This window comes from Octodon degus, unplaced genomic scaffold (genome assembly GCF_000260255.1).
Source record: "Octodon degus isolate 3935 unplaced genomic scaffold, OctDeg1.0 scaffold00080, whole genome shotgun sequence".
Taxonomy (NCBI): Eukaryota; Metazoa; Chordata; class Mammalia; order Rodentia; family Octodontidae; genus Octodon; species Octodon degus.
The window spans coordinates 11,542,878-11,557,287 of NW_004524656.1; the positions used below are offsets into that span (position 1 = coordinate 11,542,878).

The window sequence follows — 14,410 nt, forward strand, 5'->3', positions numbered from 1 at the left end:
TTTTCCCCAAACTTTAAAAAAAATGTATTTGTTGGTTACAGGGTCTCACTATGCAGCTTGGACTCTTGGTAACCCTCCTGCTTTCAGCCTCCCCAGCACTGGGATTACAGGCACACATCTCAACACCTGGATTCTGGCCAGCTCAGCCCACCCTGGGGGTGGGGCTGGCATGGCATGTGCTTGCCTAAGCAGGTGCTTTAGTCCACTGAACTATCTTGCTGCCCCCCACCCCAAACTTCTGACAAATAGTAAAGAAGAGAGTTTAAGGATTCATTGCACTTTATTATCTACCCTCAACCCCAGCCTCAGCTGATGGAAGTGGCTGCAGGTGAAGATGTTTGGGGCTGGATAAACCAGATGCAGTCATGAGGGCTGTGGACAAGCCAGTTGGTTTTGTCTTTATCTAAAAACAAGGTTGCTGGAAGTGAGCAGAATTCCAAGTGCCTTCCAAGAGGAAGGCCTATGGGGAAACAGATGTGATGCAGAGAAGTGGAATCGAGGTAGGGGGATGATCTAAGACACCATGTTTTAAAGCCATAATGGGCAGTTTGGGGGTGGGGGCAGAGGATATAAGGGTACTGAACACTGTGCTTTGGGGGAGGTCCAAGCCTGGCCTGGCATTGCTAGGGTGAGCTGGCACTGAAGATGGGGTGAGGCTGCCTCCGTGTATTGGGAATCTCTCCAGCACCCTTGGGCCTGGAAGCAGCCCTTCTGCATTCCCACTCTAACCAGCAGCAAGTTCCTTGCGCTGCTGGGCCGTGCTAACTCAAGAATAGTGCCAGACAGACCAGAGCGTGACCAAGGTGATGCTGTAGGCCAGCACTGCCAGCAGGTAGATGCGGAAGAGCAGCTTGTCCAGCACGGAGCCCACACGCAGCCAATCCCGGGCCACCTCACGGATCTCTTCCCGCTTCTCCAGGAAGTGCCGGATGGAGGACAGCTCCTGCAGCAGCCCACGTACCGCCAGGGAGCCCTCTCGTGGGGGAGGGGGAGGACTGCCTCTGTCTCTTGGGGTCTTCTCTAAGTCCTGGGGTCCTCTGAAAGAGCTACAGTGGTTTCCCATGACTGCAAAAAGGGCAGAGCCTGGGTAAGAGCCGCAGCACAGGTAGCTGGCCTGAACACTGCTCCTTACGTTTCCACAGCCTGCAGACATTTTTATTACAAACAATTTGAGACATATTTAGAATAACTCACATATGTGCATAGCCACCATCCAACTTCAACTAAATTTAAAAGCCAACACGATTGAGGACTCTGCTATACCTCACCTTAGTCACATCCTCTACCCTTCCCCAAGTCAGCAGCAGCATGAGATTAGTGTTTATCCTTCTTGTGCATTTTTTTTTTTAGCAGAACCAGGGATTGAACTCAGGCCCTTACACTTGCCAAGCAAGTGCTTATCATACTGAGCCATCACCCCGGCCCTGGCTTTTTTTTTTTTTTTCTTCTTCTTGTGCATTTTTAACCCTGGAGGATCTCCTCAGCCATCTGATATTCATTCTTCCATTTGTAGGTTCTAGTGGCCCCATGTGGGAGTCCGCACAGGAGTGATTATTGTCCCTACTATTTAGTGATGGTACTGAAGCTCAAAGAGGCCAACTGATAAAGCATCGTGTAATGGCAAGACCATCTTGGGCTGGTGTGTGGGCTCCTAGCTCATGGCTCTCCTGGCCACAGCGTCTGCCTCTGAAAGGGTGGCTCCTCCCCATGACGTCATGTCCTTCTGGCACCCTCAGAAACAGTGCCTTTTGAAATCAGTGCACTGCTCATGGTCTTGGATGGGCCAGAAGCCTTCCTAGAAGGCTTGGACCCCACCAGGAGGAAGGACAGAATGGAGCAGAATGGAGAAAGGTTAGAAACCCAAGCCTAGAGTTGGGTTCAATTCTGTTTCTTCTGTTTCCTGGTTCTGCAACATGAGGCAAGCTACCTAACCCTTCTGTGCTTCTATTTCCTCATTGGAGACCCAAGAATAATGATCACCCTGTGTTTTCATGAGTATGAGAGGTGAAAGCGTGCACACAGTGCTTTGTACTTGCTTGACACAAAGTGCTCGGCAAGCAAGCTAGCCGACACTGCCAAGTCAGGAAGGATGCGCTCTGTGTTGAGTGGTTTCTGAACCCATCTCTCTGCCCCACTGGTGCTTGAAATTCTGGGGGACCCCGGCTCTGAGCTGCTTATGATGGGAGCATTTTAGAAATTTCAGCAGCAGTGTTTCACTGTATGAGGCCCTAGGCCAATGACCACCCACAGGGCATCTGTGGGACCTCGCTGTGGGTCCACCTCTGAGGTCTTTCTTGGCTCTGATGGGAGCGGACTCTAGGACCTCTATGCTCTCTGTCTACAGCTGGGCTTATGGAAAGTGCACAAGGGAGGCAAGGGTGTAGACTGACACCTTTGGCCGAAGTCCACCTGCTCCTAATAAGGTGGTTGTGGATTGTCATGAGCAAGATCGTACCCATTCTCCCGGTTCTTCCCAGGATGTCAGGTGCCCCACAGCCTTCACAGCCTCCCTACTGTGTCCCTGCAATCAGACCAGAAATGACCTCTCTGTGTGTGGCTCCCCCACATCCTGTTCCCCTCTTACCTGAGAAGTCATCAGTCTTGGGGGCTTGCCAGGTGGCTGGCGGCCTCGGGGAGGTCAACGGCTCCTGGAGGCAGAGCAGGCGGGCGATTCTCTCCAGAACCAGGTGCCGCAGCCAGGGGGGGACAGGCCGCTGGAGGTCTTGCTTGTGTACCAGCCGCACGATGAGAATGGTCTCCGCCAAACTTATCACCAGAAGAGCCATGCACACCACGAAGTAGACACCTGTGTACCACGGGCAGTGTTGGAGGACGGCCGTACACACAAGCTGCAGGAGGAGCTGGGTCCCCGGTGGGCCGGTGGCGGGTGGGCCCTTCCCTCAGGAGAGGCCTTACTGATGAGCGGTGTGCCGATGGCCGTGGCTGGCAGCGTGTCAGACACGATGATCAGGAAGACCGAATACCCCAGGAGGAGTGTGATCTTGAAGGAGACCCTCTCGCCGCTGTCCGGGGGCAGGTAGAAGCCCACGATGTCCATAATCATGAGGAAGATACTGGGCAGCAGCAGGCTGACGGCATAGAAGAGGGGCCGCCGGCGGATGACCACCTGCGAGCAGGAGAGGAGCTAGGAGAAAGCCTGCGACGGACAGCTCCGCTCCGGGAGCCGCGGCCTTCGCCCTCCCTCACAGCGAGGAGTTCCTGCGCTGCGGTGTGCAGAAGGGACTTGGACGTCCTTCCCCGCATGCTCCATAAGCACCCGTGGGTATGACGCTCTACGTCACCACCTTAGCCACTCCCACTCACGTAGAACTTCATCTCTGCGAAGGACCCGCTGCTATCCCGGTCGCTGAACTCCAGAAACTGGGTCAGCACCCCGAGCAACTCCCACTCGCCCTGATTCATGAAGACGCTCTTGTCAGACTTCACTTTTTCGGGCAAGCGCCACAGGGAGATGTTGATGTCCTGGACTGGGACAAAAGAAATCAGGCCCGTTTTGGAACCTCGAGTTCTGAGCCGGCAGACCCTGGAAGGTGGAGTGTGGCGTGGGCAGTGGCCAAAAGCCCTGATGTCAACCCCAGACCTCACGCCTCTGCCTTCACCACTGGCCCCATTTCCTTTAGCTATAAAATACAGTTCCATTACATCCTGGGCGCATCCCACAGGTTTGTAGGGAGGGCAGGGGAAGTCCTTGGGTAGAAACACACAGCGTAGATCTGGGGAGATAGCTCAGCAGTCTTAGCAAGCACCTGCCTAGCAGGCTGAAGGACCTGGGTTCAATCCCTGGTACCAAATGCTGTGCCAGCCCCAAAACTGGGTGTGGTGGTACATGCCTGCAACCCCAGTGCTGGGGAGGTTGAGACAGGATCAGTAGAGCCTGAGCTTGGTAGTGAAACTCTGTACCAAATTGATTAATTAAAAAAATGCGGGGCCGGGAAGATGGCTCAGTGGAATAAACGCTTCCCTAGCAAGCACAAGGGTCTGAGTTCAATCCCCGGTTCCACCAAAAGAGAGAACGAGAGAAAGAGAGAAAGAGAGAAAGAGCACAATGCAAAGAACCAAATAAGCTATCAACCTGCTAAAACCTTTCTAAGTTTCCCTTTAGAATTAATCTTTGGGAACTAAATTCAACATTCTTGCACGCGCAGGGGCCAGGGGTTCAGTCCCCGGGCCTGTCATGCTGGCCTCGACCCAGGGTGCGCTGAGCCGGCAATTGAGACTGGGCATGGTGGCATGCGCCTATAATCTCAGCTCTTGGGAAGCTGTAAATAGGAGGATCACTATGAGTCTGATCTAGTAGTGAGACCCTGAATACCCTGTAGACCCTTCACTAAAAATTAAAAAAAAGAAAAAGAAAAGAAAAAAAATCCATTCTTCACCTTTGCCATGACAGAACTACCAGTCTTGAAGGTGAATTAGGGAAATAAGAGACTTCGGTTATGGGGCAGCAGCTCTCTGTATACATATACCTGGTGGGGTGTAACTGTGCAAGAGGTCCTTCGCATAATGATTATGGGCACCTACCATGTGGATGGAAAGGGGTGGAGAAGAGCGGGAAGAACGGACCGAGTGTGGTTTACACGAGTGGTTGCATCTTGCTGGAGGGAGCTTTTGGAGAAGACTTTGAGGTCGAGGATAGAGCGCTAAAGCTACCGCAGCCTTCTCGACTGTTGGCCAAGGAAGCTGTATGTTATTACCATACTTTCGTATAATGCATAGATAGATGGAGACAGAGATGCTCTTTGCAAGCGAGCAGTGCTGTTGTCCTGTCCTCCTCGAGAGAGCCCCTGGCTCCCACTCACTCACTAAAATCTGCCATGCGCACTCCTCTGGCTCGGACACTGTGCTAGGTATCTAATTGCAACAGAAATCGCATCCCTGTCTAAGTTTATCTGCACATTTATTTATTTATTTATTTATTTATTTTTGTATTTTAGGGAAGGGTCTACAGGGTGTTCAGGGTCTCACTACTAGATCAGACTCATAGTGATCTGCCTGTTTACAGCCTCCCAAGTGCTGGGATTATAGATTTGTGTCACCACACCCAGTCTCAATTGCTGTCTCAGTGCACCCCAGGGTAGGGCTGGCACACATTTATTTATTTATTTATTTATTTATTTACTTTGTGGTACCAGGGATAGAACTTGGGACCTTACACTTGCAAGGCAGGTGCTTATGCTGCTGAGCTATCTCCCCAGCCCCCTACCTAAGTTTATATCTGTGAGATAAACAGGCATTGAACAGGTATTGGAAAGTATGATTAGAGGTGCTGAGAAAAACCGGGAATTCTGCAATTCTACAGTAGCAATGCCCTCATCCTGGAAGGAGAGGTTTGCCCCTAGGAGCTGATACTTATGGAGCTTCCCAGGGATGACCAGAGATGTGGCCAGGCTGGGTGTGACTTGGGGGCAGATTGAGAGAGGGTGGAGAGAGGGTGCCAGACTGCTTAAGAGAATCTGAATGTGATAAAGAGAAGGAACAAAGGCTCTAGGCCCAGGGGAGAGAGCAGCGGGGCTGGAGCGGGGCTCAGGGGAGCCCTGCCAGGGGAGGCTGGGGCACTGCAGGGCAGGTCAAGGTTCTGGACTGAGTCCTAGGACTGCTGGGAAGCCAGCCTTCAAGGGTTTTGAGTGACTCCATCAGATTTGCATTTTGATAAGAGCTCGCTGGCTGGCTGCAGTGAGGAGCAAGAGCTGGAATGCATAAGATGATGATAAACTGTAGGAATTGCACACAGGCACTAAAAAGAAATGAATGAATAAGGAAGACCAGGTAGCAAGCTAATGCAGCCGCCTGAGCAGGCAAGGAGGGTGGCTTGGAGGGGGCTGGCGCAGAGAGGCAGGGCATGTCTGTCTGGGAGGTGGCTGGTGTCACATCCTGTTTGGGATGCTGGAAAAGAATTGTTCCTTACTGAACGCTTTGCAGTCAGCTCACACCGTCTCATTAAATCCTTAGAATAACTGGAGGAAGCGGTGAGGGCAGCCATATTGATCGCGTTTGGAGGGGGAGGAAGCAGAGGCTCAGTGACATTAAGAAAATACGTGTTTGGGGCTGGGAATATATAGCTCAGTAGTATAGCTCAGGGTGTGCACGGTATGTATGAGGGAGGCCCAGGGTTCAAATCCCAGCACTGTTAAAAAGAAAGCAAACAAAGCAACGGTAAGTTGAACAAGGGAGAACGCACTATAGAGAGTGGCCTCATTCGGGCAACCCAGGGCCACCCAGCTCTGCCCCTGACCCCAAAGCGCCGTACTCACTGGTGTGCAGCCAGCTGGTGAAGGTCAGGGAGCAGTTTTGCACATCAAAAGGAAAGTTATAGATGTCAAGGCTACACGCAGTCACCACCTGCAGGGGCTTGTAGTTCTGGACTTCACCTTGATGCTGAACATACACATACGGGATGCTTGGAGACTTGCCCACGTCCACACTGGCCAGGAAAGAAGAATTGACTAGGGGGCTCACGAGAGATCCAGCCCTGGGGCTCCGTAGTCTCTAAGCCTCTCAGCAGGAGAAGAAATTCACGAAGAGTATAGACAGCAAGACAAGCTGGAGGGTTTTCCAATCGTGGCCTGCCATGGTCAGGGCTAGCTTCCTGGAGTAAAGGGTGTGGCTCCTTTATTCACCTAGCATCCTACCACAAAGAGCAGGATGGCATCCACGGGCTCCAAGATGATGGGCTACAGGGGCCTTGCCCAACTGCCCTGTGCTGTCACAGAGGCCTGCTTCTGGGGCCAGGCTGGGGTCATCCTCTGACTAACAGGGTTGTTGTAACAGACGGGCATGGGGCGGGGGGAAGAGCACACTTTGTGTCCTCACGTAGCCATTTTTTGGCTCCTGTTTCCTAGAAGCCCTTGAAAGCAAAACTAAAAATAAGTGTCTCTGGAGAAAGAACAGGGGGATCCATGGATAAGAATTTGGGAATCCCAGGGAAGTCCAGTACAACTTCATCCCGGTATTTTTGGCAGATTCTGGACCCGTAGGCTCTCCTGAGTGAGCATAGTGGCATGATGTGAGCGAGCTGCGACCCTGGGCTTCCGCCCTCTGTGGGATCAGGCTAGGACATAAGAAGTCCAGACTTAAGCTACTTCCCTGTGAGACTGGAAATCTGGCTAGGAGTGGATTTCCCAGAATCCCTTTAGCCAGAGCTAGGCAGCACATAGAGGGGTAGGAAAAAGTCAGCGGTGCCCTGTGGAGCTGGGCAATTTTGTGGGCCCTGGATGGACCTACTTGTCACCTTCCACTTCCTATCCATTGCCCTAGGTCTTGTACCTGCCCTTGAATTCAGAAATTCAGCTGGGGGACCCTGTGTGAACTTGCAGGATGGGGACAAAGTCTTTCTCGCTGGGGCCAAGTGGGACTGTGTGGCTGTGGGGAACAAAAGCTGGTGGGATCCACTTCACACTGGAGATGCCACTGGTGGCCAGCAAGGCCCTTGTATGGTCTGGGAGATCTGAACGTGTTTCCTAGCTCTAATTCTCCTCTGTGGCCAGGTGCAGTGGCTGCCGTCGATGTTCTATTCCTTGCAAAAGCGTAACTGCTCCCTTTAAAGATGCAGCTGTCCCCATTAGGCTGTTAGAGCTCAGCGTGAATTCACTCACTGGCTGCTTTCCCTGTGACATGGGCCCTTGGACTTGTAAGTGCAGAGACTCAGCATCAGGCACAGAAAAACAAAAAGAGAAAGCTTTATAAAAGGAAAGAAGCAAAAACAAAGGAGACTGGATCCAAGCTAACTTTATCTACAGCCTGCAACAGTTCTGTTCCCAGCGCCTGGCTTCTCTGAGCCCCACAGCCACCCGGCTAGCTGCCAGGGCTCGGCGACGATACTCACAACTCGTTGATGAGAATGTCGGGGACCCAGATGCTCTCCGTGGGGATAGACAACTTGGTGATGTTGTCAAAGTCCTCAGGGTTCCACTGGAGAAATTCATCCGTCCAGAACTGGGAGGACAGCAGGAATGTCACAGGTGCACTCAGGGTCACCTGCGTGCAGCGGACTTCACCCCTCATGCCCAGGTGACAAATGGGCATCTTCTTATGAAAATCTGGGTGTCGATGGCCCCTAAATCACTCAGTAGTAACAGAGACACCCCCACCCTCTGTCCTAATACTGTCTTTTCATGCGTGACAATATGGATGGATGTGATCGCCACCCTGGAAGGCCAGCAGCCATTCCTAATGCTAGAACGTGCTGCCCACCAACTTCAGGGACATGGACAAATGACTTCCTAGTTTGGGGCCTGCACACGCATAAGTAGGGATACCAGCACCCACTTCACAGAGCACAGGTGGTTACTGTCATATTTTCATTAATACATTCTCCACTCTTATGCCAGAATGACCAATCTGAAAGGAACATTTAAAAATTCTTCTATTGTGTCCCATTGCCCTTAAAAAAATGTTGAACTTTATGGACCCATCAAGTCCTCCACCATCCCTTTAGCCTCATTTTGGGCCACATCTTTTTGTAAATTCTGTGCTTGTGGAGTTAAACACCACGGAAGCCTCTACATCTCTGTGAACCTGCTCCTTCTCTCTTGCTGTCTCACCGCGGTGCCTTCCCACCCCCTGCTCCCAACACTTCTAACCTGAGCCAGATCACCCGTGTCCTTCCTCCAAGACACCTCCCACGACCCCAGGTCCCAGGGAGGGTGATCTCAGCCTCCTCCCTGCTCCCACGAGTGCCGGGGCAGCAGCTGTGCTGTGCTTCCGCGATCTGTGCTTATGCCCATGGCTTCCCTTCATCTGTGAGCCCATGGTGAGCCAGGGCCCAGTCGAGTTTGTATCTTTTTTTTTTTTTTTTTGCAGAACCAGGGATTGAACTCAGTCTCTTGTGCTTGCCAGGGAAGTGCTTATTCCACTGAGCCATCTCCCTGGCTCTAGTTTGTATCTTTAATTCCAGCCTTGTAGCATCACCACCTGTCTACGGTGAATTGACTTTCCCTCCCCACTCATTGCAACAGCTAAGGCAGACAGGCAGGTGATCCTAGAGGTCCACAGGTGGGACCCAGCTGCACGTTCCAGAGAAAGGACTCGCCGGGTGTGCTTCATATTAAAGGATCCACATTCTGGCTTTTTCCCCACCCCACTTCCTGTCACAGGAGATGCTGGGGGCAGAGGAGTGGGTGCCTGACTATGGGAGAGGCTTTCCCAGAGGCCCACCTAGGCCGGCGTCACCTGCCGTCTCCTGGGTTGGCCTCTGTGAGCTGTCCTCGCCCCCATGCTCTCACTCTTCAGCATCTCGCTTTCCCTTGTGCTCAGATTTTTTCCCAACCCCAACAACTGCTCGAGAAGGACCGTCCATGGGCAGCGGCTGTTCTGCTCCCACAAGCCCAAAGCCAGTGCACGGCCACGCCCTGTGTGCAGCAGAAGCTGGATGGGTGGGGACGCAGCTGGGGCCCTGAGGCCTCAGTGGATGCAGTCACCCTGTCTTACCCAACATGGCTGCTGTCCAGCTTGGCTTCGTAGCTGAAAGAGCTTTCTAGCAACGTGAACTGACTGAAAGTGAAGTTGCCGCCTCGTGAGTTCCTTAAGTGGTCCTTAACAGAGACCAGACAGGAACTTCTCTGCAATGCTGTGGAGCAGTTGCAAAGGGGCTGGGGCTTCCCTGCACTAACCCTTAGGCTTCCTGTTGCTCTTCTGAGATGGGAAGACACCTGGGCCTCACAGAGAGCACACCTCCGAGCCTCTCCCAGAGCCTCTCCTCATGAAGGCCGCTGGGATTACTGACTGCTGGGATGGGACAGTGGGGCTGGGTGGGGGCTGCTCTACTCACCTGCCGGTACCAGATGTAGGTGGTCAGTACCTGATTCTTCTCATCCTGGGAAGGGAAGGGGAGCTCAGACAAGTGGCCCTGCACCCATCGACCCCGATGGAGCTGCGTAAGTGTGACTCATTCCCGTGGGTCACACTTAATATTCATATTAAAAATTATGGGCTGGAGAGATGGCTCAGTGGTCTAAAGCACCTACTTGAAACAAGCTTGGCAAAGCACAGGGACCGCGGTTCAATCCCCCAGCACCACATGCCAGCCAGCCCTGCCCCCTGGTGGGCTGAGCTGGCCACACACACACACACACAATAAATAAATGTAATAAAAATAAATAAATAATTAAAAAAAATTATGAGTGCCTCCTATCATTTTCATGTACCGCTATGTAATTATAATAGAAGGTATATAGGTGTACAGTATATACCTTATGTTCTATATCTTTAAATTTACATATTATGTTATGCTGTGAATAATATACACCAGGGATGGAAAAACTTTTGGAGACTGCAACCCAAAACCCACTTATTTACTGCAAACTGCTAACACTGCAATTAAACCTGAATACTGAGGTTTCAGGTTAGAAAAAAAATCTCCTCCATTAACATATTTTATTTCAAAAGAAAACCAAACAGCACACATGCTGTACATTCACCACGACTGACAGACGCTGAGGGTATGTGTAATGTTGTTAAGAATTATACATAATTTAGTTACAGATATTCCTCATTTAATGGCTGACCAAGGGCCGGCCAAATAACTCAGTGGATTAAAGCACCTGCAAGCAGGTGCAAGGGCCAGGGGTTTGATGCCCAGGCCTGCTGCACTGGTCCCACCCCCAGGGTCTATAGAGCTAGCAAATGAGACTGGGTGTGGTGGCATGGGGCTGTAATCCCAGCTCTTGGGAGGCTGTAAACAGGTAGATCACTATAAGTGTGATTTAGTAGTGAGACCCTGAACACCCTGTAGACCCTTCCCTAAAAAGTACAAAAAAAATTTTAAAAAAGCTGACCAATTTAACGACTGTTTGGGCTTACACATGAGGCATTCTCTTTGAACTTATGACTTGCGTTTTTTATAGTCCTGGACATCTTGTTTATAGACCTCAATGTCTTTTTTTCTGTATGGTATGCCTTGTTTATACAGTACTGTAATTTCTGCTGATTTTTCTACACAGTACAGTACTATAGTTTTATGTTCAGTTATATATTACAGTACTGCACGTAAGAGTTATGCAAATAAAAGCAAAGACCTTGCGGCTCTATAAACAAGATGTATAGAACTGTACAAAGTAAAAGACGGGTCATAAGTCTGAGCAACGGGATGTAAGTCCAAACGGTATGCTTCGCTTCTGAGACCAAACAGTCATTAAACTGGGAGGTCGTTAAACAAGGACAGAGAGAGGGCGGGGTGCTTGGTATGCAATTGAGAGGCCCAAGGCCCCATGAAGTGAAAAAATATTATCCCCCAGCCCCCATCTAATTTCTCGTTTTCCTTCTGAAGCTCCATGGTAACCTGTTTGCTGTTCTTCACCCCAGAAATGATTCCATCACGTATCAGGTGGGCAGGTTGACATAACAGAGCCTCCGTGGTCAGGGCCTGCCTCCCCTGTCCCAGTCCCGCGCCACCTCTCACACCTCTGTAACTGCTCCCTGGCTCATCTCTGCGCAAGGCCTGCCCTCTTCTGCGGCGCAGTCACCCACACTACTACGGTGATTGATGAAAGCATTGATTAGTCCATTGATCTGTTGCGCTGACAATAATATGCTACCGCTGTTTAGTGACCCCTGTCATGTATTAGGGGCCCATGTAAGACATCAAGGATGTAGAGATGAACAAGATAGTCTTCACTGAATCCCCACAGAAATGGTCACCATCACACTGTGTGTGGACAGCCAGGCAGGAGGTGACAGCCAGCGTCGGGATGGGGAGAGAAGCCTCACAGTGACTCTAGTCTGTGGTTTGGACAGGCAGCTTCTCAGGTGCTGCAGCAGCCCATCCTCAGCTGTGGTACCACAGAGGCCAGGGCTTGACTATGGGGTGACATCTAAGGTGCACTGCAAGGGTGGGTGGGGCAGCCTGGGGCCGTGTGCTTACCACATTGAGGATGGCGTAGACGATGACGTCGATGGCGATGGTGGTGGGTTTTCTCCAGTCTCGCACGGGCCGGACACCCTTCCGGTAGTCAGCCAGGAGGTGGTCTGACAGCCTCTGCAGAGCCGGCCTGGTGGAGCTGTGAGCCTGGGCTGTCTCCCTCCCCCTGGCTGGGAAGGAAAGAAGCTCAAAGTGAAAATCTGATCCTCCAAGTGCACCTTGGATCTCTTACATTGTTTTGTCAGCTGTTGCCACAGATGTATCTGTACCTCACAAAATTCTCGGGTTCCCCAGCCCCAGGCACTGAAAATCTCACCACTAGAACCACTCATCTGGAGAGGCCCAAATTCCGATGAATGTTCACCTGGGGCTTCCCTACATCTTCACTTAAAAGGCCAGCAGAAAGCCAGCTTGTCAGGTCTGGTGACGGGACACAGGTAAGGGCCACAGGAAGAGCGGGGAGGTGGGCTGAGGAGTGTGGCAAGGGGTCCTGGCAGCTAAAGGAAGTAGAGTGTGGGTGTGTGCGGCGCTGCCAGGCAAGAGGGCCGCAAGAGAGTGCAGAGCCTGTGCAGTCTGCAGGCCCCTGCTCTGTGCCCGGGCTTCCTCAGCCAGGTCAGGTTGCAGCCCCTGCACAGCCCACAGTTGCCTTGACCCCAATCTGCAACTGGGAGAGAAGGACAGAAGGGCATCGGCCAGGAACGCACACTCCCTCTGCCTCCCGCCAAGCCACCCGTGCTCCGGGGGTCTGCCAGGGCCTTTCCTAGGGCCGCAGGCAGAACCTGGGCCAGGCTAGGAAGGAGGTTGGGGGGGGGGTTGGAGGGAGCAGGAGGCCACAGGGACATGAAGGTCACATGAAAACCCAGTCCCAGCTTCGCTGCCATGCCTGGCTTCCCCACACCCTCCTCTTCCTTGCCGTCGTGTGCCTGCCACGGTGGTCAGTCCTGCAGGCTGCTTTCCTCTGCCTCATCCACGTGCCCTGAGAAGCTATCAGCCTCTCTTGAAGGGCAAAGAGGGAAGGCAAGAGACTGATTTTTGAACCCCTTTGGAATAACATTGTCTGGCAGAATCTAGTCTCAGAATACCCTGCCAGGGTGGCTGACCTTAACAGCCCACTCTGCAGAGGGACCCTACTGCTCAGAAGGGTGAGAACAGTGCCGCCACTGCAGGAGCCTCGTCTCTTTGGCCAGACCCTTTGCCTCTTCACGGCTGAGGCTTGGCAAGACTGGTCCAAGTGGGTCACAGAGCAGAGCCTTGCCAGGAGCATAGAGTGTGTCCCAGCCCAGGAAGCCCCTCCACTTTGACTCGCACTTTCTCTCTCCCAAGCAAGGCTCTCAGGAGAACATCACCTTGCTGGTGGCCGTGTATGTCTGTCCAACCCCTAGGAAGCATCCTTCTTGCGTGCCGGGGTGCTCCAAGCCAGCCAGGTTGGGGGAGAAACATTCCTGGGGGGTGGTGTGTGGGCGTGGTCTGCAGCAGAAGCAGCCGGACCCCTCTGAGACTCAGGCACTTGTTTGCAAGGGAGTCAGGACAGGAGGGAGTTGAACTACAGCTTGGTGCTACTGGAGGCGAGACCTGGAGGGGAAAGGGGGAACCGAGGCACAGGGAGCCCCAGCAGTGAAGACCAGTGATGGTGAGGAACGGCAGCTAGATTACTTCTGGCCTCCACTCTGCTACCGGGAGGCTGTGTGCTCTTGAGTGAATTACCCCATTCACTGGACGCCTTTACAGCAGGAAAAGGCCACCCAGCTGAGCTCACAGGTCTCTTGAAGCTGCCTTTTGTTGAGTTTAGGGACTGGGCAAAGAGAAGAGGCGACTTCTCCTGGCACTTACCTGTGTGTTTCTGATGTTCAGGCCGCAGCCACCTGTCCCTCTGAGCAGGTCCTACCCCGGACTCAGCCTCTCCAGCCATATGTGGGAGGCAGCTGACCTCCCTGCAACCCCACAGCCCCGCGTTCAAGGCCCCTCAACCCTGGGAGGATGAGCCCCGCCCCGCTCTGCAGAGAGCCAGCCGAGGTCTGGGGGATGGTGCGTCCCCCGCGCTCCTTACCTTCTCCCTGTGCCAGCACGGTGGGGAGGAGCAAGGCCAGCAGCGCCCGCTGGGGCCACAGCGACATGGTGAGCGTCCCAGGGCGGGAGGGCCTCGAGGAGATGCTCAGGGTGAGCTGCACCCAAGGCCAGCCAGCTCGGCCCCTGCCAGCCTCCTGCCCAGCCAGCCTGCTTCCTTCTGAGGCTGCAGCTCGGCACTCCGCAGGTCACCAGAGTTGGGGAGCCGCCAAGTTTTCCTGCTTCAGTCCCTTAGCTGGATCAGGTTTCAGAGAGGGAGGGAAGGGGCGGGGAGGGAACCATGGGCAGGGAAGCCTGCCCTGGCGACCGGCTCTGGCCCGTGGCGGCGGGAGCGGAAGCTCTGTCCACCCATTCGCCCAGGTGGCTTGGTCAGGTTCCCCTAGAAGGGAACTTAGGGTCAGGGGCTGCAGGGGCCTGGGGAACACAGCGCAGCCTGATCCTGGTAGGGAGCCTTGTACATTCATGGCGCTT

The 14,410-nt window shown here is 53.0% G+C and overlaps 1 protein-coding gene across 2 annotated transcripts; it reads right to left on the reverse strand.

Annotated features, from left to right (window-relative positions):
- Positions 1-496: 496 nt before the first annotated feature.
- Htr3a (5-hydroxytryptamine receptor 3A) lies at positions 497-13,989 on the reverse strand. 2 transcript variants are annotated; one of them, XM_004636496.3, is made up of 9 exons: positions 13,923-13,989; positions 11,879-12,045; positions 9,788-9,832; positions 7,844-7,953; positions 6,273-6,442; positions 3,325-3,488; positions 2,917-3,127; positions 2,585-2,806; positions 497-1,065 (listed from the first exon to the last, which is right to left on the reverse strand). In XM_004636496.3, exons 1-9 carry the CDS (start codon positions 13,987-13,989, stop codon positions 767-769), a joined length of 1,455 nt encoding a protein of 484 aa, XP_004636553.1. In that variant the 3' UTR covers positions 497-766. The 2 variants fall into 2 exon arrangements, with proteins under 2 accessions (XP_004636553.1, XP_004636554.1); XM_004636497.2 differs by having other exon boundaries at positions 497-1,083.
- Between the last annotated feature and the right edge of the window lie 421 nt (positions 13,990-14,410).